Source organism: Acinonyx jubatus, chromosome B2 (assembly GCF_027475565.1).
Source record: "Acinonyx jubatus isolate Ajub_Pintada_27869175 chromosome B2, VMU_Ajub_asm_v1.0, whole genome shotgun sequence".
Taxonomy (NCBI): domain Eukaryota; kingdom Metazoa; phylum Chordata; class Mammalia; order Carnivora; family Felidae; genus Acinonyx; species Acinonyx jubatus.
The window spans coordinates 149,334,850-149,362,158 of record NC_069385.1 but is presented as its reverse complement, the minus strand read 5'-3'; the positions used below and the strand labels follow the sequence as shown (position 1 = coordinate 149,362,158).

Here is a 27,309-nt window from a genome sequence, read left to right as displayed (position 1 = left end):
CCCTGCCGGCTCCGCACCCTCCTTCTTCCCTCCGCCCGGAGCCTCCCCCGGTCCCCGGCGCCGCCTCCTTCGCTCCCGGCTCCCGCTCCCGCGGCCGCCGCCGCCCCGGGAAGCAGAGACCGGGGTGGGGTTTGGGGGAGCGCGAGGGCAGGGCGACCCGGGCCGGAGCGCGGATTCGCCGGGAGGAGGGCCGGGCGGAGGGGACGGTCGGGGAGACCGGAGGGGAGCGGGAGGAGCGGCCGGGCCTGGGGCCTGCAGGCCCGGGGAGCCGGGGAGCCGCGGAGCCGGGGAGCCCTGCCGGGCGCAGAGGTAAGAGCCGGGCCGGCAGCCGGGCTCCGCGAGGGGCGCGCGGGGGAGGGCCGGGCCGGGGCGCGGGGGCCGAGAGGTGGAGTCCCGGGAGGGTGGGGGGCCGAGGGAGGCAGGAGGAGGGTGGGGACCGGCGCTCTCTCCTCCCCCCCCACCCCACCCCGCGCGGGGCTCCGCCCCCGCCTCCTCCGCCGGGCGCGCGTCTCGTCGGCGGGAGGAGCCGGGTCGGGGCCGGGTCCGGGCCCCGGGAGGCCGGGCGGGCGAGGCCGGGCGGGCCTCCCGGGTTGGGCCAGGCCGGCGGGGGCCCGGCCCTCACGGCCTCCTGTCACTCAGATGCTGCTGCTGCTGCTGCTGCCGCTGGCGCCGCTCTTCCTCCGCCCCCCGGGCGCGGGCGGGGCGCAGACCCCCAACGCCACCTCCGAAGGTGCACCTTCGCCGGCGACCTCGGGCACCCCCATCCCCTTCCCCCTCTCCCTGCCCCTCCCCCTCCCTTTTTCTGGTCCCCATTCCTGTCCCGTCCGCCGGACCCACTGTGACATCCCTGACCTCCTTTCCATCACCCCCGCCTGTGACCCAGCGCCCCCTCTTGTCTGCCCCACACTGCTGCATAGGCCACCTTTCGGGGACCCTGCATGATGGGCCCAACCCCACCCCTCTTTCCTTGCCTACACTGCTGCCCAGGGAGCCTAAGGCCCCCCCTGCCCTCTCAGCCTAATTCGCTCAAAAATCCTCCTCCAGTCTGTTTTACCAAGCTCGCCGGCACAGTGTACCCCTTCACCATTTCTTAATTCTGCCCATCACCCCCAACCTGCACCCTTCCTTCCTCACTGGCGAGCTCGCAGAGCTCTCTCTCCTTTCGTCCCGGGTTCTGTACCCGTCCCGACCCCCACCCTCTGGCACCGCAGCTGCTCCCCTGGGCCCGCCACCTGCCCGCTGACCACGCCCTCTGTCCCTCCCCTCCCCGCCATTCCTCTCTGACGCCTTCCACTCACCCCTCAGGGTGCCAGATCATACACCCGCCCTGGGAAGGGGGCATCAGGTACAGGGGCCTGACTCGGGACCAGGTGAAGGCGATCAACTTCCTGCCCGTGGACTATGAGATCGAGTACGTGTGCCGGGGGGAGCGCGAGGTGGTGGGGCCCAAGGTCCGAAAGTGCCTGGCCAACGGCTCCTGGACAGACATGGACACTCCCAGCCGCTGCGGTGAGTAGCATCCCCAAGCCCCTCTTCTCTTCTAGATCATTCCTCGGCCTGCCTCACACTTAGCATTATTGCTTAGGTCAGCAATTTCAACCACTGTCACAATTCACAAGGACATTTACAGAGCTCACACCATGTAAGAGGGACTTCCCTACCGCACTTGGAGGCAGTAAAGTCAGCAGCCCACACATCACCTCATCTCATCCTCCCTGCATTAGGCCACTGACCACTTGACAAAATAACTTGATTATTCATCTTGCTTGTGAGTTCTTCTCTTTGAGGACTAGTGGCAGATTGTGCAAAAACCCTCGTAAAATGGTTTCACTGCAGTCTTGAATACCTCTGTCTCCAACGCAGAGGCCATATACCCACGAAGCGAAACCCAGTTTGACATTACTGTAAGCCAACTATAATAAGAAAGGTAAATCCAATTGTGCATCTAAAGTTACACATCCGCACTCTCAAAGCCAGGGAACCGCCCACTGCCGCTGACTTTGAAAAGATTCCCTTCTGTGCACCTACAGCTCCACCTCAGGTTCCTACCATGGAAATGCCTTTTCCCTTTCCTTGGGTGGTGTGTGGATGCTTCCAGGGTTAAGGGAGGAGAGGACACCAGGTTTCCTGAAGAGTGGGGTGCTTGAGGCCCCCTTCCCCAACTTGCCTCTCTTTTCCTTTTCGTGTCTCTCCACAGTCCGAATCTGCTCCAAGTCATACTTGGCCCTGGAAAACGGGAAGGTTTTCCTGACGGGTGGGGACCTCCCCGCTCTGGACGGAGCCCGGGTGGATTTCCGGTGTGACCCTGACTTCCATCTGGTGGGCAGCTCCCGCAGCATCTGTAGTCAGGGCCAGTGGAGTGCTCCCAAGCCCCACTGCCAGGGTGAGGGGACCGGCTGCCTGCATGCAGCTGAGGACGCGTGCCAGAGGTTGGGAGCGGGGTGGAAGGGATGGCGGGAAGGGAAGGGGTGCCATGCAAAATGGGGGGGGGGCTTTGGGGAAGTGGAGGTGAAAACCCAACTCTTGCCCTCGCCTGCCTCTCTCCAGTCCCCTTCTGCAGCATCAGTGTCCACTTCGCCTACGCTGGGGCCCCCTTCCTCTACCTTCCTCTTTAGAGATCTCCTCCCTGCTCCCAGTTCTACATGTTCTCTTTTCCGTTATGAATCTCACCCTGCATCACCTTTCTTAAGGTTTAAATACTGCAGTTTCCCCTAGCCTGTCTCTAAACTTAGAACTTTCTAGGCATAACCCTCTTCTACAATTGATTCCTTTCCATTTGTTATATAACTGGATTATTGTAAAGACTCAGAAATAAATCATATCATACTTAGAAAAAACATTAAGATTGGAAAGAATATCTGGGGTGGAAAGTTATCAGGGTGAAATTTAAAAAGACTTAAAATTGGGGGCAGAACTGTCAGAGCACTAAAGGATGACCCGGGGATGGGGGAGGGGAAAAGGAGGGTCTCGGACAACCTCCGTCCTTCCTCAGGGCACTCAGTCTTGTGTCCAACACCTATTCTGTCATTTCATTCAGCAGAATGCCCCCTGTCCTGGGCACCCAGATTCTGCCCCTGCACTCTTGTCCCCGGGATTCAGGCCGGCCTCATGCGTCCCCCACTTTTGCAGACTTTCTGGAGGTCCTGGCCTGGCTTCGTCCCCTAATGTCATTGCTCTGCTTATACCTCACCACTCCATTCTGGAAACTGGGAATCCTATCCAGGGTCTCTTCCTGTGCTCTAGTAATGTGTTCACACGGTCATAGCTTTTTGTAAAAAATGCAAAAGTAAGATTTTAACAGCAACAGTTTAAAGTCAATTGTATTTGTAATTTGCAGTTTTTTCTTCTTAAAGAGAGACCCCTGCATTTTATAATATTTAGGCTCCACAAAGCCAGAATCTGCCCATGTCCTGTCTCAAATTCTGTTGTCCTATGAACAATGAAAGAAGAAAACCAACAGGTCCTGACCCACAGCCCCACCTTGCTCTTATCCCCAGGCACCCTTCCCCCCACCCTCAGAGACGCAGGCTTCTGCTGCACGCGGGCCTCCCGGCATGGACAGGTGTGGGAGGGGGCTGGGCTCAGGCCGGGGAAGCCGGGCGCCGGTGGTAACTCTTCTCTGATCCCCGTCTTTCCTGCTGCCAGTGAATCGAACGCCGCACTCAGGTGAGATGACAGCCCTCCTCTCGCGCACTGCACCCCCGAACCCCCACTCGCGCCCCTGCACCCCAGGCGGTGGGGGCCCGTCCTTCTCGCCCCCCGCCCCCGTCTGCGGCCGGCCCCTCCTTCCTACCTGGTTTCTGCCTCCAGTCCCGGTTTTCTGCGAGGCTGCGGTCCCTCCCGACTCCCCGCTCGGCGCCCCGCGCTCGGCTCCGCCTCCTCCCCACTCCGCTCCTCCCGGAGGGCAGAGCCCGGCGGGGCCCCCCAATTCCTCCCCGCGGGGCTCCCCCCGACCTCCCCGGGCTTTCTCCAGGCGCCCCCGCCAGCCACGCGCACGCGTCTCAGGGCCAGGCCTTGCCCCCCTCCCCCCCAGACCCCGCACCCCCGCCCCTGCCCTCCCCACCCCTCCTTCTCCCTCTTCGGATCCCGGGTCCTTCGCGTCCTGTCTCCCCCCCCCCCCCCCCGGCCGCCCCCGCCCCATCCATCCGCCCGTCCGTCCACACCCCCGTTCTCGCCCCGGTTCTCCACCCCCCCTTCCCCCTCCCGGCACGCCCCCTCCCCTCCCCTCTACGCCCCTCCCCGGTGTCCCGCGGGGGTCGCGTCCGCCGCCCCTCCCCGCCCCTCCCCTCCCCCGGCGTTCCCATGCGCGCGCGCCTCCCTCCGCCCCTCCCCCAGCCGCCGCGCGCCGCCCGTGACGTCAGGGCCCCCTCCCAGCCGTCCGTCTCCTCCTCCCCTCGGTCGGTCGGTCAGTCCGCGAGGAGAGTCCGCGGTGGCCACGGCAGCGGCGGTGGCGGGAGCCGCGGGGGCCACGGGGAGCCAGCCCTCCGCGCGTCCTGGGGGCTCCGGCCCCCTGCGCCCTCCGAAACCCGGGATGGAGGCGCCACCTCGACACCCCCTCAGCAGCCCTCCCCGGGAAAAGTGTCCCCCCTGAGCTCCTCCCCACCAAGCAGCCCCCCCCCCCCCCACGCCATGGGCCCGGGGGTCCCCTCTCCCCGGGCCGGGTGGCCGCTGCCGCTCCTGGTGGTGATGGCGGCGGGGGTGGCCCCGGCGTGGGCCTCCCACTCCCCTCACCTCCCGCGGCCTCACCCGCGGGTCCCCCCGCACCCCTCCTCAGAGCGGCGCGCAGTGTACATCGGGGCGCTGTTCCCCATGAGCGGGGGCTGGCCGGGGGGCCAGGCCTGCCAGCCCGCGGTGGAGATGGCGCTGGAGGACGTCAACAGCCGCAGGGACATCCTGCCGGACTACGAGCTCAAGCTCATCCACCACGACAGCAAGGTAGTCCTGGCGGGGGCGGGGAGGGGGCAGGGGCAGGGGTAGGGGGGGCAGGGGACAGGGGGCAGGGGGACAGGGGACAGGGAGACAGGGGCAGGGGAACAGGGGCAGGGGACACGAGGCAGGGGGCAGGGGGACAGGGATAGGGGGACAGGGGGCAAGGGGACAGCGGGGCAGGAGGCCAGCCGTGCGCCTTGGCCTGGGTGACCGCTGGGATGGCGAAGTGGACCCCTCCCACGTGTGACTGGAGGGAGGTGGGCTGGGGTGTGGGAGCCTGGGGAGAGTCAGAGGGGCTGGAGGTTCAAGATGAGGGTCAGGGGGTTAGGAGGTGGGTCGTGCTGGGAGCGTGACCCTTCCGCTCCCCAGGACCCCTGGACGTGGGGGCGGGGATGGGGGAACTGGGGATGGGTGTAGGGCACCAGCTGACCCTGACCCTCTGGGGAGTCCGTTACCTCCCGGGGTGGGTGGAGGGGTGGAGGAGGTGTCCGAGGCAGGAGCTGAGGCCGGCTCACGTTTTCCATGGTAACAAGGTAAATCTTGACAGCAGGTTGGAGCTGGGAGGAATGGGGACTGAATAAGGGAAATTTTGAGGGACTTGCGTGCTCTCGTGTATGTATCACAACGAAACAGCCAGGTAGTGGTGAGCTCCACCAGGTTTCTGCTCATTCTCCACCAGAACCGGGTTGAGGGTTCCTGGGTTGTGGGTTACACTGCGTGTTGTGCTTGGGGAGGGGCTAACCGTTGGGAGATGGGCAACGAACTGGGTTAGCGGTCTGCAGGGAGCCCGCACAAGAGCCTAGGGATAGAGGGAGTCTGGGAACCGGCAGAAGAGAGAACCAGCAAAAAGGGCAGTGGGGGAGGGGGCAAGCAGGAGGGCTGGGGTGAAGATCAGTCCTTGGGCTCCTGTGGAACTTGGGTCTGGAGTGGCTCCTCTGTTCAGCACTGTGGCCTCTAAGATGTGAGAAAGGACCAGCACAAAGGGTTAGGGAGGCGGGGACCAGAGGAAGGCTGAAGGTGAGAAAATTTGGGTCGGCCATGAGTTTCCTTCCCCACCCTATGTCCCATTTGAGTAATTGGGAACGTGGGGAAGGATGTGGCTTCCGGCCTCAGATTTATCCTGTCTGACGTGTGGCCCCGGAAACGCGAGGGACTGGGAGACCGTGGAGTGCAGAGGTGATGAAACGGTCATCTTACACCTGGCTGGACTCAGGATTTATTGTCACTCTTTCCAACAGCCATCTGCACCTAGAAATGGTTTGTGTGGGAAGAGGGGGCAGGAATGGGGTTGAAGGTGGGTTGCATGGGGACTGTTAGCTTGGGGAGGGGACTCAGATCCCTCCTGACACTTGGGGAGGGGCTCTTAAACTTCTCCATGCTAGAGGAGTTTGTTTCAAACACATATTCTAACTGTCTGGTCCGGAAGGAGCACGAAATCCTGTCGTGCAGGAGGCCTAGGTAGATGACCCCAGGACGCCTGTGGAGGCACAGCGGGGAGCTGGAAAAGAATTAGGAGTTAGGGCAGAGGGTCAGGGCTGCTGGAGGCGGGAGTCTGGGGCGGGAACCTGGGAGGGCTGGGTGCAGGTGTCATGACTGGGGTCACCAGGAGCCCTGGATGTGGGCTCAGACTCTTCCACCATGAGAGGTGACTCCCCAGAGGTGCTGGGAAGCAGGTGGGGGGAGCCCTGAGAGAGGCACAAGGAAAGCAGACTAACAGGAATGTGTGCTTTCCTGTGGTTTCCTGCCTGCAAATCCGGATCCTTTGCAGAAGAGAGCGGAGGGGAGGCTGAGAGGAAGTCTATGGGGGAGGGGGTGGGCATCACACGGAGGGAATCTGCAGTGAGGAGCAGGGTGTGGAGGGAAAGGGTTTGAGAGCAGGTAGGGGAGGAAGGAGAAGCGGAGGAAGAGACGTGGGGCAGGCTAGTGGCCCTGTGTGTACGCTCTGGTATGTCCGTGTTCCTGTCTACCCTTCCTTCAAGCCAGGAGGGGGCACCCAGGGGCCTTGCGACGGGCTGGGTAGGATCTGCAGTGGCCCCCTGGGACAGTTCAGGATGGTGGGGCCTGCCGGAGAAGCCCCTCCTAGCGGGGGGCGGGGGGGAAGTGTTGTTCTTCCTGCCCCACTTGGCTCCCTGCTCCAGCTTCCCACGGGGTCTCAAATGTCAGGCCTCAGTGGGAAGCGAGCAGCTCTAGGGGGCCTTCCTTATTTGCTCACTGCCGGCCCCCCCTTTTCCATCCCCCCCCCAGTCCCCTGTGCCTCCTGTTTCTCCTCTGCCCTGGCTTCCCACTGGCTTCCATTTCTTCTCTGCTTCCTTTGGGGCTCCAGCGGCTTCTGAAATGTCAAACTTCAGCAGGAGGGCAACAGGCGGGGGAGACCATGGGGCTCTTCCTCCCCACGTGCCATCCTCCCAGCACCCCTGCCCTCCCCAGCTCTCTGCCTCCCCTTCACGCACCCCTAAAAACACCCGGTTTGTTAAGAGTCCTTTTCTATTTATTCTCCCAGTTCTTTCCTCACCTGTTTCTCCCTCCGCCGCCCCCCCCCCCAGGCTTCTTTTTCTAATGGACCCGTCAAATGTCAGAGCCCAGCAGGAGAGGAGGGATCGCCCAGCAGGACCCCCTAGTGGTCCTGTTCCCTGTTCTCTCTTGTTTGTTTATCTCTAGCCCTAGAAAGGGAAGAGCCTGGGGAAAATGGACGGTGGGGAGAGGCGAGGGAGGAATTTTCATGCCATGTTTGAGGAGCCTGTCTGCGGACTCGGGGAGAGTTGATTCACATTCCTGCAGACTCACAGAGATTTGGAGCAGAGACACAGGGGAAAAGGGACAGGGGTGCTAGAGGAAGTGAGGCTGGGGCTGTCTGAGCAGGGGCTGAAGGGAGGGAAGATTGTGTCTGCATGAACACGGATGGAGGTGCGTGCAGGAGAGGGTAGGCAGGAGAAAATGGTGAAAGCACACAGGGTCCAGCGGTGGGATGGGTCCTCGACGAGTGACTAGGTTGTTGGAGATGTGGGGGGGGGGGCACCGGGAGAACCCACGCTTACCCCCTCCCATCCAGTGTGACCCAGGCCAAGCCACCAAGTACCTGTACGAGCTGCTCTACAATGACCCCATCAAGATCATCCTCATGCCTGGCTGCAGTTCTGTCTCCACACTTGTGGCCGAGGCCGCCAGGATGTGGAACCTCATTGTGGTAGGTGGGGGCTGAACAGGGGTGGACAGCATGTAAGAGGGCTGTGGAGGGACCCAGGTGCAGGACTCCTGGTCCTTTGGGGCCTCCCGGCAGCAGGGGGCTGATAGCTGCAGCTGACTTAGCTTCTTGTCAGACGGAAGTGAAGTCAGATCAGGGAACAGGCACCTGTGCCAGGCGGTGGGTCTGTGAGGGTCCCCTCTCCTGGGAGCCTGGAGCGTGAGCGTGCCCCGCGCTGTGTCTGTCCCTCAGCTTTCCTACGGCTCCAGCTCACCGGCCCTGTCCAACCGGCAGCGTTTCCCTACGTTCTTTCGAACTCATCCGTCGGCCACACTCCACAATCCCACCCGGGTGAAGCTCTTTGAGAAGTGGGGCTGGAGGAAGATCGCCACCATCCAGCAGACCACTGAGGTCTTCACCTCGGTGAGAGCGCGTTTTCCACATGCCAGTGGAGACATGCGGCCAGGATCCCTTACTGGGGAGAAGATCCTGTTTCTTTATCAAAAGCAGACACATTCCGACTGGGTTAAGCGCATGTTCTTTCTGTAGCCAGAGGAATAAGCAGAGCTGAGTTTTCAAGATTCTTCCCAACTTCTTAGTTTTAGGACATTTTTTCCCTTTGATGCTCTCTTCCCCAGACAGACCCAAATGACCCGTTTCTAATAAACTAGGTTCACTCCACAGTTCAGATGAGATGAGAGAGAGAATGTGAGAGAAGAACCCAGAAAGGCAGCAAATCCAGAGACACTCGGGGTGGCAGGTGTGAGTGGGAACGGAGAAGGAGGGACAGGAGAGGCAGAAGACGTCTCTGGAACAGCACGGGTGGAAAAGAGGAAGCTCAGGGCTCTGAACCTGACGGAGGCAGCCCCTCCTTTTATTCTGGTCTTTGGATCCTCCACCTGCCCTCATGTTCAGCAGCCCTTCAACCCTCCCCTGACTTTCTCTCAGTGACCAGGACATTCTTCTGTGATCCGTTTGTCTGCCCACTTGCCTCTTGAGGTTGAGACCATCGTGTGCACACCAGACCCTGTCTCATCTTTCCCCGATTCCTCTGTTCTGTTCTCCCCCATGTTTGCTGCTTGGTAGGGATTGGCGGGGGGTGGGGGTGGGGGGATAGGGTGACCTCCCAGGACACAGATCCTTGCGAGGGGCTCATAAGTACCTTCCCACGCAGGACCATCCCTGAGACCCCAGCTGCTTTCCTTTGAGCTCTTCCCACCCTGGGGCAGATGCCATTGAAGGAAGGGTCAGAACTGCGGTTCCTCCACTTCAGAGTGTACGATCCCCAGGTAGCATCTCCGGTCTTTATGCCACTGTGCACCTGTGCTTTCTCCATTTTTTCTTATTCCCACCCAAGACTCTGGACGACCTAGAGGAACGAGTGAAGGAGGCTGGAATCGAGATTACTTTCCGCCAGAGTTTCTTCTCAGATCCAGCTGTGCCTGTCAAAAACCTTAAGGTGGGGTGGTTGGGAGTGGTGGGCTCAGCCTACAGAGGGACCGGGTTGGGGGGACAGTGGTGGGCTGGAGAGGAGAACCAGACAGGCAGGTTGTTGGGATATAATTAGTGTATAACATTGTGTAAGCTTGCAGCCTGCAACGAGTTGATCTGATACATACATAGATATAGATATATGTAGCATGCAGCTATATATTGCATGTTACATATTATAGGTTGCATATAATTGATGTGTAATATTATATAAGCTATGATGATACATTGATGTGTTGCAATACGATTACAACCCATGCTAGCTAACATCTCTTTTTTTTATGAATATAATTTATTGTCAAATTGGTTTCCATATAACACCCACTGCTCATCCCAACAAGTGCCCTCCTCGATGCCCATCACCCACTTTCCCCTCTCTTCCACCCCCCAGCTAACATCTCTATCGCATCACAGAATTTTGATTCTGTGAGACAGTAGCATCTCCTGGGGAGGTTCATTTCCATTGTCCAGTGACATTTCTATGCTACCCCTCCAGCAGAACCCTGCATTAAGCACTCTGGGGCAGGGGATGAATGCCGTGGCAGCAGCTGGCTGTTTCCAGGCCTCCCTCAGCAGCTGGCTGTTTCCAGGCCTCCCTCAGCAGCTGTTTCTGTCCACTCTGCAGCGCCAGGATGCCCGGATCATCGTGGGACTGTTCTATGAGACCGAAGCCCGGAAAGTTTTTTGTGAGGTAGAGTTGGAATCAGAGGAGGCAGGGGTCTGGGTGGGCTCTGTACGTTGGGTGTGTTGTGGGGTCTCCTGTTTGCATCTCTGATCAGGTTGATAGCAGATGCTGTGAGATGACGAGTAATATGATGCTCCTGTCTGTTGACTCTGCCTCCCATCTTGGCTTCTCACACACAGCACTTTCTCCAGATCTCAGTTTTGTACGCTCTGTGCTTCTGCAGGAGCCCGAGTCCCATCTTTCCTGACTAGCTGGGGAGGAGCTTAGAAGGAGGAATCGCCGAGTCTTTCCCACTCCCTCCGAGACTTGTAGATTCCTCTTTTCAATTCTCTGCTCTTCTCTGATTCCCAAGAGGCTGGAGAGTGTCAAGGGAAATAAAAGAAAAAGGGAAAGAAGGGCCCAGCCTCCCTCCTCCTCTGCATTCAGGTGTACAAGGAGCGGCTTTTCGGGAAGAAGTACGTCTGGTTCCTCATCGGCTGGTATGCTGACAATTGGTTCAAGATCTACGACCCGTCCATCAACTGCACAGTGGATGAGATGACGGAGGCTGTGGAAGGCCACATCACCACTGAGATCGTCATGCTGAACCCAGCCAATACCCGCAGCATCTCCAACATGGTGAGAGTGGGGACCTAGAAGCCAGCCCCTGGGCAGGGGCGAGGACTGAGGGAGCCTGGCAGGGCAGGGGAGCGGGAAGGAGAGATGGGAGGGGCAAGTTCACTAGGCCCACCTGAGTGGAAGGGCTGTTACCATGGCAACAAGGAGCAGTTGGCAAGAAGTCAAGTGAAGGAGAGGCGTTAATGATAATATAGATGCTGTATACGCAGGCGCCTCGGCAGAGCTGTTCCTGAGCTGAAACGCCTTTTATTCTCTTAGTGACTTCCGGGCCCTTTGCACTTGCTTAATATTCACTCCTGATTGATACTCAATTAGCTTGGTTCCTGATGTTGTTTCAATGATTCCCTTTTAGAATTTCAGATATAAAAGGGACTTGTGAAATCAGTTACTTCCGGATAACGGATAGTGGCGGACCTGGAGCTGGGAAGTGCATGCTCTGGTTGGGAAGGCTGGGGTGGCCCCGCGGGAGGGGCACCCGTTCCTTTCCTCTCAGTGCTGTACCCCGAGCACCATGGGCGTCTTGAGTCAGCTTACAGGGCAATCTGCATGCCTGCTTATTACTCCCAGGGGTAGCTCCAGGTCTGGGGTACCTGTTTTGGAAAGCATGCCAGGGGCAAATTCATGGTCGTAAAGTCCCAAATATCTCATCAAAACAAAGGTTCAGTGAAAATGCTTTTGTGTAGTAAACCAGGAGCTTAGGTACATGATTTCAGTGATCCTCCCACCAATGCTCTGATTAGGGTTTTCATTCTGTTCTATCGACCAGGAAACTGATGCAAAGAGGTTAAGTGACTTGGCCTAGGGGCCCTGTCCCTTCTGAGCTGTGAGGCCGGAGTTGGCCCCTATTGGAGTCTGACCCCAGACCCCTCTGCCCCATCACCCTCCGGCCCTGTCCCTGCTGAGCTGTGAGGCCGGAGTTGGCCTCTGTTGGAGTCTGACCCCAGACCCCTCTGCCCCATCACCCTCCGGCCCTGTCCCTGCTGAGCTGTGAGGCCAGAGTTGGCCCCTGTTGGAGTCTGACCCCAGACCCCTCTGCCCCATCACCCTCCGGCCCTGTCCCTGCTGAGCTGTGAGGCCGGAGTTGGCCCCTGTTGGAGTCTGACCCCAGACCCCTCTGCCCCATCACCCTCCGGCCCTGTCCCTGCTGAGCTGTGAGGCCGGAGTTGGCCCCTGTTGGAGTCTGACCCCAGATCCCTCTGCCCCATCACCCTCCGGCCCTGTCCCTGCTGAGTTGTGAGGCCAGAGTTGGCCCCTGTTGGAGTCTGACCCCAGGCCCTCTGCGCCATCACCCCTCCATGGAAAACCATGAATTCTGACTAAAGACTCTGTGCCTTTATTGGCTAATACCTGAGTTGGTGAGAGTTTTGGAGCAGGGGAGGAAGAAGGTCCAGTCAGTCTGTTCTAGCAGAGGGTTGTGTTGTGTGGACTCCAGTTGTGGACTCTGTCTGGGGAAGTTCCCAGGGATCACTTTCCTGCAGAGCACCTGAGCAGCGAGCCATCCTGGGGAACCTGGAGAGAACCTGGGGAGTACTGGAGCTGGTGCCTAGAGCCCAGGCCCTGCCCGTCCCAGCTTCTGCCCCACAGCAGGCAACAGTGGAGTCCCTGGCAGAGAATAGGGACATCTGGGCTCTGGAACTCAATGAGCGAGAGGGTCTCTTTCTGGCTCTTGGTCTCTAGAGAGAGGTAGTGCCTGCCTTTGAGGCCATAGCCTTTGTTCTGGTGACGGGAGGTCTGCTTCATAGCTTGAAACACCAAGTGGACCAGCCGAGATTTTCCAGGGGTAGAAGCAGCCTGAACCACTGATGGGAAGACATGGTGGATGAATCAAGCAGGGACCAGGAGGGTGGACCAGAAGCACAGGCTGGACCCAGGGGCCAGAGCCATGCTGACTGAGAAAAGCAGAACTGCCTCTGGCCCATAAGGATGGCTGTCACTTAAGGGCACTGGCTCTCAAGCTTCACCTTCCTGGAGGGTTATTAGGACACACATTACTGGGCTCTTCCTTTGGAAGTTCAGATTCAGCGGGTCTGAGGTGGACCTGGGAACCTACATCTCTAACCAGTGCCCTGGGGATGTTGGTGCTGTTGGTTGGAGACCACATCTTGAGGACTGTTGGCTCGAGCAGTAGTTTTCCAAAGGTTGCAATATCTAAGGATAAGTTTGGTTGTCACGACTGGCTTCCGATGGGTAAGCCAGGGATGCTTCTAAACATCCGATGAGGCACAGATCAGTCCCCACAGCAAAGAATTATCCTGATCCAAATGTCAATAGTGCAGAGATTGCGAAACCTTGGTTTATTTATTTTTATTTTTATTTTTCTTAATGCCAAGGGATTTTATTGTGAATGGATACCCTTTTTATTGAATCCTTTTTCTGCATATGTTGAGAAACATAGTTTAGGACAGTAGGTTGGAGTAGTTTTGGGGAAATATTGCAGTTCTGGGGCTAGAGGGGCAGTGGGGAGGTGGCCGTACCTGGGGATAAGATTCTGTCTCTTGGGGTAGAGGTCTCATCAGATCTTGGTACAATACAAAATCAAAAGCTGCCCCAGGACACACCCTTTAGGTCAGTGTGAAGCTCCAGAAAGGGCTGTAACAGAAGGGCTGGTGAAAATTAGGGTCATAAAGTTATACTTGATTATTAATTTCTATGGGTTGTAGAAGTTTTGCTGTTTGCCTCTCCTTGAGCTGCCTAGTAATGTTTCTACTTGAACATTTGCAACTGTATCTCTGTTGACCCAAGGGGAAGCATTTTTTTTGGTAACTTTAGTCAGGGGGGGCCGATGCCCCCCGTGGTCAAGTGTGTTTGTCAAGTGACCTGGAGCCAGCAGAAATTGTGAAGATGTGGTCAGGGGGGACCCCATTCCTAGCAGATGAATCCCTTTCCATCTGGGTATTTTCCTGATCCAGTGTTTACCTTGAACTGGAGATTGGATAGACTTTGAGGCTGAGGATGACTCAGAAAGTCTCAGCTTAGCGGCTGTCTGCTGGGCAGGTGCTCTCGGAGGGGGCATGTCCACATGCAGACGTGATGCAAGGTGGTTAGGAGGACTATGGACTTTGTTTCTTTGTGTTTTTTTAAGATTTTATTTTTTAATGTTTATTTATTTTTGATAGAGGGAGATAGAGAGCAAGATGGGGAGGTGGGGAGGGGCAGAGAGAGAAGGAGACACAGAATCCAAATCAAGCTCCAGGCTCCAAGCGTCAGCACAGAGACCGATGCGGGGCTCGAACTCACGAACCGTGAGATCATGACATGAGCCGAAGTCGGACGCTTAACCAACTGAGCCACCCAGGCGCCCCTAAATTATTTCTTTTAAACTAACATTGTATATGTATCATGGTGGGTCTGGACACTCCCCACTGATGAACACTGAGATTGTTTCCAGGTTTGTTATCAGCTTTTCCCTACTTTAAAAAAAATTTTTTTAATGTTTTGTTTTGAGAGAGAGACAGAGACAGAGTGTGAGCAGGGGAAGGGGCAGAGAGAGAGGGAGACACAGAGTCTGAAGCAGGCTCCAGGCTCTGAGCTGTCAGCACAGAGAACGACGCGGGGCTCGAACTCACAAACTGTGAGATTGTGACCTGAGCCAAAGTCGGATGCTCAACCGACTGCGCCACCCAGGCACCCCTCCATCACATTTGTTTTTTGTTTAAGTTTTTATTTATTTATTTTGAAAGAGAGAGAGAGAAAGAGAGAGAGAGAGAGCGGAGGAGGAGCAGAGACAGGGAGACACAGAATCCAAAGCAGGCGCCAGGCTCTGAGCTGACAGCACAGAGACCGACGCGAGGCTCGAACCCACGAACCGTGAGATCTTGACCTGAGCCAAAGTTGGACGCTTAACTGACTGAACCACCCAGTCACCCCAAGAATAAGGACTTTGATGCCAGCCTGCCTGGCCTTGAATCCCAGCCCTGCTGTGCGGTATAACTTCTGGCAAGTTTAACTTTTCTGTGCCTGTTTCTTTATCTCTAAAATGGGCAATAAACCTCATTAGATTATTTGAGGATTAAATAAATTTATATATACACCTTAGAAATACCTTATAAATATGTTAGAAAATACCTAGTACATTGTAAGGAAATAGAAATGTTAGCTATTATTATTAACATTTTTCAGTGTAGGGACTGATGGTTATTTTTTTTTAACATTTTTTTTTAACGTTTATTTATCTTTGAGACAGAGAGAGACAGAGCATGAATGGGGGAGGGTCAGAGAGAGGGGGACACAGATCTGAAACAGGCTCCAGGCTCTGAGCCATCAGCCCAGAGCCCGACGCGGGGCTCGAACTCACGGACCGCGAGATCGTGACCTGAGCCGAAGTCGGCCACTTAACTGACTGAGCCACCCAGGCTCCCCTTTTTAATTTTTTTTAACGTTTTTTAATTTATTTTTGAGACAGAGAGAGACAGAGCATGAACAGGGGAGGGGCAGAGAGAGAGGGAGACACAGAATCTGAAACGGGCTCCAGGCTCTGAGCTGTCAGCACAGAGCCCGACATGGGCCTCGAACTCACAGACCGTGAAATCATGACCTGAGCCGAAGTCGGCCGCTTAACCGACTGAGCCACCCAGGTGCCCCATAGGGGGTGATGGTTATTAATGAAACATTTCAATAGAAGAATTGAGAGGACTTCATGATTTGAAAGAGCCCAAGGTGGTTCTAAAGCTTCAGTCTCATGTATTGGGAAGTGTTGGGAGTGAAGAAAAATTGAGCTTAGTCTTAGATATTTTTAATTTTGGATTACTGATCGTATAGTTACAAATGCCTCAGAGACAGTTGGGGATACAGGTCCTGAAATGCTGAGCCTGATTATAGATCTGAGTATCAGTGACAACAGTGAGATTAAGAGACAAGGAGATTCACAAAGAGAAACTGCAACTTACTTTATACCCTGTATTTTATATATATTCTTATTTTATATAATAACCCTTCAAGATAGTATTATGCCCATTTTAAAGTTGAATAACCAGGGGGGGCCTGTGTGGCTCAGTGGGTTAAGTGTTTAACTCTTGATCTCAGCTCAGGTCTTGATCATGAGGTCAAGTCCCATGTTGGGCTCTTCAGTGAGCTTAAAGATCACTTAAAAAAAGTTGAATAACCAACTAGTGGGGTTTAATAAGTCATTTCAGGTTACACAGCAGGTAGATGGGTCAGTTGGAATTGAGATCTATCCAATGGACATTTTTTTAAAAGTTTACTTATTTATTTATTTTGACAGACAAGAGAGAGGGTGTGAGCAGGGGAGGGGCAGAGAGAGAGAGAGGGAGGGAGGGAGAGAGAATCCCGATGTGGGGTTCAAACTCACAAACCCTGAGATCATGACCTGAGCTGAAACCAGAGTTGGATGCTTAACCGACTGAGCCACCCAGGCCCCCCACCAGTGGACATTTTTAGTTTTATTTTTTATTTTTTCAAGTTGTTTTTATTATTTTGTTTTCTTCCAAAATTGTACTTACATTCTAGTTAGTTAACGTACAGTGAAATATTGGTTTCAGGAGGAGAACTCTGTGATTCATCACTTACATACAACACCTGGTGCTCATCCCAACAAGTGCCCTCCTTAATGCCCATCCCCCTAACCCTCCCTCCATCAACCTCAGTTTGTTCTCTGTCATTAGGAGTCTCTTGAGGTTTGTTTCCCTCTCTCCTCTTGTTCCCCCCACCATACATTTATCTGTTTTGTTTCTTATATCCCACATCTGAGTGAAATCATATGATATTTGCCTTTCTCAGACTTATTTCATTTATCATAATACTCTCTAGCTCCATCCACATTATGCAAATGGCAAGATTTCTTCTTTTGGATGGCTGAGTGATATTCCATTATATATATACCACATCTTCTTTATCCATTCATCCATCGATGGACATTTGGGCTCTTTCCATACTTTGGCTATTGTCAATAGGGCTGACTATAAACATTGGGGTGCATGTGTCCCTTCGAAACAGCACACCTGTATCCCTGGGATAAATACCTAGTAGTGCAATTGCTGGGTCATAGGGCAGTTCTATTTTTCATTTTTTGAGAAATCTCCACACTGTTTTCCAGAGTGGCTGCGCCAGTTTGCATTCCCACCAGCGGTGCAAGAGGGTTCCCCTTTCTCCACACCCTCGCCAACATCTGTCGTTGCCTGAGTTGTTAATGTGAGCCATACTGACAGGTGTGAGGTGGTACCTCATTGTGTTTTGATTTGTATTTCCCTGATGATGAGTGATGTTGAGTATCTTTTCATGTGTCTGTTGGCCATCTGGATGTCTTCTTTGGAAAAGTGCCAATGGACATTTTTAAAAATACTTTATTTTTTTTAGAGTAATTCAAGTTCACAGCAGAATTGAGAAGAATATACTTCCTGAATCCATATGTGCACATCTCCCCCCATTTTCAACATTCCCACCAGAGTGCCTATAGTTGATGAATCTACATTGATACATTATCACCCAAAGCCCATAGTTTACACAAGGGCTTGCTTTTGGGGGTGTGTATTCTGTGGGTTTGGGCAAATGTACAATGACATGTATCTCCCATTAGAATTACATGTGGGGTATTTTTTGCTGCCCTAATCCAGGATACATTTGCTGCTTGTTCATGGTGTGCTGGGCATAGGGCTGGGTGCTGAGGGTGTGCAGACGGATGGAACTTGGTCCTGGCCTGTTTTTAGAGGCAGTTTCCCCTGTACCACACGCCTGCCCCTTGCACCTCCCACTGCTGTATCTTCAGAAAGTTGAATAGAAAGAAAAGCGGGCAAGGCATGGGAAACAGATTTTTATTTATACTTCATCATTCATTTCTTCCTTAGAGTCTGAGGATGTTAGTACATTCCAGATCTAACAGAGTTCTGAGGTGCCCTGTGTATTACTTGTGCTTTGCCAAGAGGTAGCCTCTGGGTATTTCCTTGTGTGGCCTCTGGGAGGTAACAGAGGACAGATGTGATTTTTCTCCATTACGTGCTAGACATTTCCAAAAACTTGAGCAACTGACCTATGGTTATTTAGCCAAATGAAGTCATTGCCAGGTACAGAAATTTAGGGCTCTTTATTCATCTCCTGACAGTTACAGGAGCTATCTCATTCTCTTTAGCTTCTGGAGGAAAGAGGTTGAGGGTGGGGAGGGTGTGGGTAGGGGCTGAGTATTGGACCTCAAACACATGAAGGTTGCTTCTGGGCTCTCAGTCTCTCGAACACCCTTCAGGGGGCTGTGAGCTGAAGGCCCGTGAGGACGGTAAGGCAGGTAGCACACTGAAGAGTCCCCTTCCTGCCTGGTGAGTCCAGTGAGGAGGGCTCTGCAGGAACCTCATCTAGGGTGTTTCCGAACTGGAGGAGCTGTCAGGTGCTGGGTCTGAGCACGAGAGAAGGTCGTTCACGTCTCCTTTCTCTTGCCATTCGTTCTGCAGAGTGACTGTTCCTTAGACGTTCTGTTCCCATTCTGAGCTAGTGGCTGGGCACGCTGAGCCCCTGGACCCAGCTCACCGGCTGATCTAAGAGATACAGGGGCATGGTTAGGTTTCGAAGGGCCGTGCGCTCCATCTGTCATGAGCACAAACCATCCATTCAACAGAAGTTCTGGAGCCAGAATCAGAAGCCGTGCCCCCTACCCCCTCCTGCGCCAACCCTTTCTCCCCTCCTTCCCTCCGCAGACATCCCAGGAGTTTGTGGAGAAGCTGACCAAGCGACTCAAGAGACACCCCGAGGAGACCGGTGGGTTCCAGGAGGCGCCTCTGGCCTACGACGCCATCTGGGCCTTGGCGCTGGCTCTGAACAAGACGTCCGGAGGGGGTGGCCGTTCGGGGGTGCGCCTGGAGGACTTCAACTATAACAACCAGACCATTACTGACCAAATCTACCGGGCGATGAACTCCTCGTCCTTCGAGGGCGTCTCTGTGAGTTACAGTGACCTCCTTCACACTCCCCATCCTCCCACAGACACAGCGTCCTCCTCCTGGATGTGCACGTCAGTCTCTGCAATAATGGGTCTTGGGTTGGGGGGTAGGGACCCCCAAACCAGAAGAACCCATAAGAGACTAGAAGGAAAAGTGGTGTATTCCTTTTCTGTCCACCTCTCCCTCATTTCTTTCCAGTGTAGGAATTAATAGATGAGAATCGTAGAACGTTAGAGGAGGAAATAGTCGGATAGGTTGTCTCCTGTTCCTTTCAGAGTGGGGAAATTAGTGTCCAGAAGGATTTCATGACTACCCAGGTCACACAGCCAGGGGCCGGGTCTCCGGTGCTCTACCTGGGGTTCTTTCTCACTCAAATCCCATGGGTGAAGCTTCTTTTCAACAGAATAATGTGTCTGAAATCTAGGGTATGGGCATCTGGGGTACGTCCTATATGCAGGCAAATGCCAGAAATAGGCTTCATTCAGAGGCTCAGTTACATCAAAGCATAAGGATCCAGAGAGTCCCTGCGTCTCTTTTCGCTCCTGCTTTTATCACCTCTGTCTGCCTCCGCCTGTTTCCCTCCCTCAGGGCCATGTGGTCTTCGATGCCAGCGGCTCCCGGATGGCCTGGACTCTCATCGAGCAGCTGCAGGGTGAGCGCAGGGGGCAGGGGCCAGCTGTTCGGGGTCACCGCCTGGGGCAAGACTCAATGACCTAGGGGCCTCCCACCTCTGGCTGCTCTCCTCTATCTGCTTGTCAAGCTCTTATAGTATGAGAGCAGTGAAAAGCTGAGGGACGGTGGGTTTTCAGGAGTTGGAGAGGGGCAGGCAAAGTGAAAGCCCGTCCTTCCCCAGTGGCTTCCCATTTAATTTCAGGAATTTCCCTTGGGTGGCTTGCCAACGAGGGGCTAACGCCTTGTTGGTCACTTACCCACAACTCAAGGAAAGCCGCATCTGGCAGAGACCATTTGTAAAGGAACCAACCTATTGAATTTCCCTGCTATATAAACAAGCATCCTAATTTTTGTGTGGCGTACATAGCTTGGTTTTTCTAGATTGCATTTTCTTATAATTTACCACATGTATGTGTGTATTTGCCAGGTTTCTGTGAGCTGAACTGTTCACACCCCAACCAGCTTCCTAGAGCCCCTGCAAGAGAGCCATTGTGTGGCCTTCGGAGGGAAGTTTCTCTCTCTCCTGCCCCCCCACCCCCCTCCTCCCATCTCCCACCCCCCCTTTCCTCCTCCATACCCTATCCTCACCCCCCTCCTCCTCCCCGCGTCCCACCCCATCCCCCCAAAACCCGCCTTTCCCCACCGCATCCCCCCCAAACACCCTCCATCCCCCTCTTCCCCTCCCCCCACCTCCCATCCTCCTCCTTCGCACCACCTCCCCCCTCTACCTCCCCTCCCCCATCCTCCTCCCCTCCCCCACTTTCCCTCCCCTCACCCCATCCTCCTCCCCCTGTCCTCCCCCCTCCTCCCACCCTGCTGGAGGGCGGTGCGCTGGCTTCTGGAGGAAGCTGTTCATAACCAGATGTGGAGCAGGAATCTTAGGAGCTGCATGCTGCATTCCATCTTGTCTTGTGGGTCTTTAAAGAGGCAGATGCAACTTTCCAAGGAATTAGAACCCAAGCCAACAGAAGAGAAATGTCTAAAATTAAAATGAAAGCCACTGGGAAAATAGATCCTGTGATTCTGTCTGTCATGAGAGGGAGAATGAGCAGGGATGTTGGAAGCTTTAGAAGCCAGAATCGACGTGCGAGACATCCGCAGTGAGAGGTGTGAGGCTGCCGCACGGCGGCGGACCATTTAGACGTAGAAGATGTTCTTCTGTATTTACGTTGCGTTGGGGCCCATCCTGTACTGCCTTTCAGTCAGATTGCTGGTTCAGATGGCCCCCAGGTCCTCCCAGGTGCCCTTGAGGGGCTCAGGGTGAAGTAGAACCCTGGGAAGCTGGTGCCTGGGCTGGGCCCTCAACCCCCCCCCACCCCCTCCCCCCCTTGTCCCCATCCAGGTGGAAGCTACAAGAAGATTGGCTACTATGACAGCACCAAGGATGACCTTTCCTGGTCCAAAACGGACAAGTGGATTGGTACGCAGGGCCCTGCTGATGTTTTCCTTCAGTGCCTCTGAGCAGTTGAGGGAGAGCCTTGTGCATGTGAACGGGGGCGAGGGGGTGGCAGGTGCCTGAGGCTAGAACGCGGGGTACATGGTCTGGGGGCGGGGGCCCAGGTTAGGACGCGGCTAGGGGAGCTGTGTATTTGGGGAGGGGCAGGTGGTTGGTAGCAATGCACTGGTATGGATAGGACATTGCTCAGGTATGAGGGTTAGGGGTGGGGGTGCACAGGGGGCAGCCAGGAAACCCCGTCTGGGTTTACCAGTTGTTCTGGTGCCTTGCTGTCTCCGAACCAGCTACTTGAGGCCGACAATGGCCTCTTCATCTCTGTCAGGAAAACTTAAACTATAGGAGAGGCTTTGAAACCTCATGTAATTCTCTTCCAATGAAACGTGCTTTTTAAAGGGAAAAAGGAAACAATAACTCTTTGTGTGCTTTGTGGGCTAAATGATCAGAAATAGGAAAGACACTCAAGGTGGACAAAAGGAGGGACCGAGGTGGGGACAGCTGCCCTACCCAGCTGGGATCTAGAGATTCCCAGCACTGCTGGTGAGCTGACATTTCTTCATAATTTGAATTTAGGACAGTGTTCTGTGCTGCTATAAATGCTGCACGGCCTAAATTACACTTTTCTTTTTAAAGCGAAACAAATGGAAATTGGTTTTTTTTTTTTTTCGTTTTTTTCCCCTGTGAACTCGATGACACATTTGAGCTTCCCCTATTAATAACCAGAAAACACCTTTGGGTATATCACCCTACGAGGGGTAAAAATCACAGATCAGTGTTTTCCTAAGGTGAGGAGACCAGCCTGGATACTTTGAAGTTTCTGGATTTATGATTCTACAGCTGTCTTTTGCAGCTTTTGATTTGAGTCATAAGAGACCTCGTGAGGTTTATCTCTGTCAACCCTTCTTTCCCACCCACTTTCCTTTGCTGCAAAACAGACAGAAAAACACACGGAACAGACAATGACAGAAACAGACTAGGGCTTTGGTGATACATCTGGGTCTGTAGCTCCACCCCTCACTTCTGACTGCTTCCTGACCCCCTGCGGCAGGGAGTGGGCCCCGGAGGGGCCCCGATCCAGGGCAGCGAGGGTCCCCATGTCCTCACGGCTAGGATGGTGTCACCTGCCCCATCTTCATTCCTTGTCCCCCGTGCCCCCCCCAGTGCCATGCAGGAGGGACCCCCACCTGACCAGACCCCCTCTAGTTCCATGCAGGAGGGTTCCTCAGCTGGCCAGAGCCCCCATCCCCAGTTCCATGCAGGAGGGACTCCCCCACCTGACCAGACCCCCATTTCCATGCAGGAGGGACCGCCCGACCTGACCAGAACCCCCCAGTGCCATGCAGGAGGGGTCCTCAGCTGGCCAGACCCCTCCCCTAGTTCCATGCAGGAGGGACCAGACCCCTCTTACCCTTCATGCCATGCAGAAGGGCCCCCCCCCACCTGGCCAGAACCCCCCCAGTTTCATGCAGGAGGGGTCCTCAGCTGACCAGATCCCCCCCACCTGCAGTTCCATGCAGGAGGGACCCCTAGCTGACCAGACCCCTCTTACCACCCATGCCATGCAGGAGGGGCCCCCCCGGCTGACCAGACCCTGGTGATCAAGACATTTCGCTTCATGTCCCAGAAACTCTTCATCTCCGTCTCTGTTCTGTCCAGCCTGGGCATTGTCCTGGCTGTGGTCTGTCTGTCTTTTAACATCTACAACTCTCATGTCCGGTAAGTCTCTTTCCTGACACTTTCCTTGTTCTGTCTGCCCCTCCCAGACAGCGGGCATGCCCTCCCCTCCTGAGGGACCAAGGATAAGACCCTCTGGAGGCCTTGGGCGGTGGATGCTTTCATTCTAATGCATTCCCAGTGGCCACTGGGCTGGAAACCCCCCATCCCAGCCCCGAAGCAGCTGTCTGGACACCAAGAGCCTCTGGGGCCAGGGGACACAGTGTGTGCAGGTGGTGTCCTGGGCTGGGGAGCTCCCCGCAGCTCTGTGCCAGCCCCCGCCCACGCGGCCTTGTCTCCCAGGCTGCACCATGCACCCTTGCCCGTGGCTGAGCTTGGGTCAGGCCCTGGCGGCACTGAGGAGCTGACCCCCCAGGAGAAGAGGTTAATTCTACTCTCCCCCCCCCCCCCCGCCTCTGCCCCTAGCTACATCCAGAACTCCCAGCCCCACCTGAACAATCTGACTGCTGTGGGCTGTGCCCTGGCACTGGCTGCCGTCTTCCCCCTTGGGCTGGACGGCTACCACATTGGCAGAAGCCAGTTCCCCTTTGTCTGTCAGGTAAGGAGGATGTGGGGCGGACACCCTACAGGAGGAAGCTGTCCTCCCCCCCCCCCACCCCCCCACCCAGGAGCCCGGCCCGGAAGGCCGTGGTCCCTGCTGTTCCTCGACTGTCCCTGTCCCCCTAATGCCACCCCTGTGGTCCCTGCCTGGCCCCATTCCTTCTTTCTGTCCTCCAGACCTTCTCACTGTGTGGCTCTCTTGTCAGTTCCAAGGTTGCCATGGCCTCATGGACAAGAGGGGAGGTGTTGAGGGTGAAGGAGGGTCTGCGCAAAGAGCCCTTGAACAATGGCAGCTTGTGTGGGGCTGAGAGAAGGAACTGGGTTCCCAGGGTGGCCTTGGTTGTGGTTCAGAGACCTGAACTAACAGCAGGGAGTGGGGGCAGGGAGGACGTTCTTGGTATTCGGGGCATGGCAGGTCCTGGGCTGTGGGGAAAGGCTGGCTTCTGTAGTTCTGTTATGCTGGTGGGAAATAGTCCTTCTTTCCCTGCCCTCCTCACGCCTCCTTGTGTGCCTGTCCCGACCCTGCAGCTGTGCACGTGCACCCCGCCAGAGGCTGTATGTCCCCAGTAAAACGAGAAAGCAGTGGGAGAGGTAGACAGAGGGGGATCTAGGAGGGGTGTCTGCACAGAGTGCTATGGAAGCAGAGAGGAAGCAGCTCAGGACATGGCTGGACCCCAGCAGGGGTGGCATTTGAATATCGAAGGACACGTGGGCTTTATCAGCTGGAGAGATAAAGGTGGTCACTCACGTGGTTTGCAGGGTTAGAAGAGCCAGCATCTCAGGCGGGCACGTCAGTGTGGCTGGAGCAGGGGGAGCAAAGGCCCCGTAGATGGGCCTGCAGAGGTTGGTGGGGCTGTGTTGTGGAGGGTCTGGGGCTGTAACCCGCCCGATTGGCCAGTAACCCCAGGAGATTGTGGCCGGTCGCCCTGCTGGATGGGAGGACGTTGCTGAAGGCAGGGACTCCCTTGCTGGCCCTCCACACCCCCATCCCCACCGGCTGTACCCCTGTTCCCTCCCGAGGCTCTGCCCCACACTGCCCTGCTCTCTCGTCCTGTGCCAGGCCCGCCTCTGGCTCCTGGGTCTGGGGTTCAGTCTGGGCTACGGCTCCATGTTCACTAAGATCTGGTGGGTGCATACGGTCTTCACGAAGAAGGAGGAGAAGAAGGAGTGGAGGAAGGTGAGCTGCTTGCTGTTCCTCGGCCCTCAGGTCCTTGGCTCCCGGGGCCTAGAGGGCTTCTTCCGACTGGCCTGTGCTCTGTTTGTGCAGACGCTGGAGCCCTGGAAGCTGTATGCCACGGTGGGCTTGCTGGTGGGCATGGATGTGGTCACTCTCGCCATCTGGCAGATTGTGGACCCCCTGCATCGAACCATTGAGGTACAGGTTGGGAGGAGGTACTGAGGCCAGGGCCGAGTGGGGCTCGCTGGTGTCTGGGCTGAGTACGGTCTGGAGGCGTGCAGCCACTCATGGGAGAGCGCTGTCCAGCATCGTGCCCCGAGGTTCCTTGATGAAAGCCAGTAGCGGGGAGCCAGGAGGGATGTGTAGACCTTCCAGGCATGTGGAAAGCTGGGGTTCATGAAAACACCCCTGGGCCTAGCACGGGGCCTGGCATCAGTATCCAGGGTCTCCTAGAAAAGGGGGGGCAGGGGTGGGCGGGAGGGTGACTGCCATCCTTCTGGTGGCCCAATTTCTCCACTAGACTTTTGCCAAGGAGGAGCCGAAGGAAGACATTGATGTGTCCATCCTGCCCCAGCTGGAGCACTGCAGCTCCAAGAAGATGAATACGTGGCTCGGTGTGTGGGCTGTGGGGGAGGGGGTGGGGCAGGGACAGCGGGCTGGTGGGGACAAGGGTCTTCAGAAGAAGAGTGTCCTCCTCTGTGTCATTGCACTGACCCTTTCTGGGGATGGGGGAGAGTTGGACTGTTTCCAGGAGGAGCGGGGGGCTAAAGCAGGGGTGTGGCGGAGGGACCAGGGGGGATGGCCTGACCCCTTCCGTCTGGTCTGCTCCCTATAGGAAGACCAGAGCTGTGAGGGCCTGGGGCAGGCCCCTTTTGGCCTCCTGAACATTGCTCTGGTCTTGTGGTTTTACCACAAAGCGTAAAACATACCCTCAGCCTGGAGGGTGAGGGGGTGAGACATTGTGTGGCCCTGGGGCTGGTGGATAGCTGCTGTCAGCAGTCATCCACTTGTGTCCCAGGAGGAGGTGGTCAGGTGGTCAGGTTGGGGGATGCACGGGGATGGCTGTGCTAGGTCAGAGGGGCCGACGGGAGGGGAGCCCTGTTTGCAGTAGGTGGGGGGTGTGGGCGGAGAGTGGACGCAGGGGTGGACGCTTGGAGGGCTTGTTGCCCATGTGACCGATTCCTGCCGTTCTAGGCATTTTCTATGGTTACAAGGGGCTGCTACTGCTGCTGGGCATCTTTCTTGCCTATGAGACTAAGAGTGTGTCCACCGAGAAGATCAACGACCACAGGGCCGTGGGCATGGCCATCTACAATGTGGCGGTGAGCCGCAGCACCTGGCCCTGACCCCAGGGGCTGCCTGGGGTCAGTGGGTGCAAGTCTTAAATAGTTTTTAATGCCCCAGGTTTGCCAAGCACTTTACAGTTGGTAAAGCACACTGCAGACACTGTCTCATTAATCTTCCTGTGACCGCCCATGAGGCACACAGTACTGTCCCCACTACACGGGCGAGGAAGCAGAAAGGTTAGATGGCTTGTGTGTGGTTCCCTGGCCAGGTCGGCTTGCCACCAGGTGTGGGACACTCGGGGACTGAATGTGTGTAATGGTAGCAGGAGAGGCAAGGGCTGACCTAGAGCCCAAGAGGGTGGCCTCACATTTGGGCCCCTATGGCAGGGTAGCTGTGCCAGCATGTGTCCTCATGGGCCGTCCTGGGGGAGGAGAGCCCGGAGGTCCCAAGCTCCTTCGCCCGCAGGTCCTGTGCCTCATCACCGCCCCCGTCACCATGATCTTGTCCAGCCAGCAGGACGCCGCCTTTGCCTTCGCGTCCCTCGCCATAGTGTTCTCCTCCTACATCACTCTGGTGGTACTGTTCGTGCCCAAGGTCAGGCTCCCCCCGGCCCCCGCCCCCCGCGGTCTGGCCCGAGCGGCCTTCATCCTGGGCCTCTGCTCCCTGCCCCCCTGCCCCCCTCGTGGCCTCCCCCGCTCCAGCACCCCACACCCCCCACACTGGCCTCCCAGGTGCGCCGGCTGGTCACCCGCGGCGAGTGGCAGTCAGAGGCTCAGGACACCATGAAGACGGGGTCCTCCACCAACAACAACGACGAGGAGAAGTCCCGGCTGCTGGAGAAGGAGAACCGGGAGCTGGAGAAGATCATTGCCGAGGTGCGCGGTGGGGGCGCACGGACCATCCCTCCCGTCCCTGGTCCTCACTTCTCTGGTCCCTTCTCGTCCCTGCCCCCCCCCCCCCTTGTGCACTCTTTCCTGACTCTCCATTCCTCGGTCCACTGTTGCCTCTGCGTCCCTGCCCACCCCCACCCCCGACTTCGCTCCTCACTCCCCCTTCTCCCGTCCTCTTCCCACAGAAGGAGGAGCGCGTCTCTGAGCTGCGCCACCAGCTCCGGTCCAGGCAGCAGCTCCGCCCGCGGCGCCACCCCCCGACGCCCCCAGACCCCTCTGGGGGCCTGCCCAGGGGGCCCCATGAGCCCCCTGACCGGCTCAGCTGTGACGGGAGCCGGGTTCATTTGCTGTACAAGTGAGGCTCGGAGGGGGGACGGAAGGGGAGGGTCGGGACGAAGTCCCCCCTCTGTGAGGCCGGGTGGCCTCTCGGACTCTCCGACTCTGGGAACTGGCGGTGTCTCTTGTGTCCTCACCAAATTGCGTCCACTGGACTCCGCTGTCCCCTCTGTGCCTCGCCGCTGCGCCCCCCACCCGGTCCACCCTGCCTGCCCGCCCACCTCCGCCCTGCCCCCGCCCACTTCTCCATGCTCCCTCCCCCCGCTCCCGCCCACCTCTGCCCTGCCCCCACCCACCTCTGCCTGGACTGCCTGGGCCCACCTCCTGGTGCTCCCTCCCCTTCGCGCCTTCCTGGACCGCCCCCCCCGCCCCCCCACCTCAGCCCTGTCCCCGCCCACCTCCTGATACTCCCTCCCTTCCGCCCCGCCCACCTCTG

At 56.5% G+C, this 27,309-nt stretch overlaps 1 protein-coding gene across 2 annotated transcripts; it reads left to right on the top strand.

Moving 5' to 3' along the window:
- The first annotated feature begins 6 nt into the window (after positions 1 to 6).
- On the top strand, positions 7 to 27,309 carry GABBR1 (gamma-aminobutyric acid type B receptor subunit 1). 2 transcript variants are annotated; one of them, XM_027051918.2, is made up of 23 exons: positions 7 to 309; positions 640 to 730; positions 1,306 to 1,509; positions 2,198 to 2,383; positions 3,646 to 3,666; positions 4,775 to 4,935; positions 7,979 to 8,113; positions 8,363 to 8,533; positions 9,468 to 9,569; positions 10,227 to 10,292; positions 10,713 to 10,904; positions 18,542 to 18,784; positions 19,373 to 19,436; positions 20,799 to 20,876; positions 22,475 to 22,625; positions 23,049 to 23,181; positions 24,244 to 24,360; positions 24,451 to 24,558; positions 24,881 to 24,974; positions 25,555 to 25,682; positions 26,113 to 26,241; positions 26,379 to 26,522; positions 26,723 to 27,309. In XM_027051918.2, exons 2-23 carry the CDS (start codon positions 640 to 642, stop codon positions 26,894 to 26,896), a joined length of 2,892 nt encoding a protein of 963 aa, XP_026907719.1. In that variant the 5' UTR covers positions 7 to 309; the 3' UTR covers positions 26,897 to 27,309. The 2 variants fall into 2 exon arrangements, with proteins under 2 accessions (XP_026907719.1, XP_053079298.1); XM_053223323.1 differs by lacking the exon at positions 640 to 730.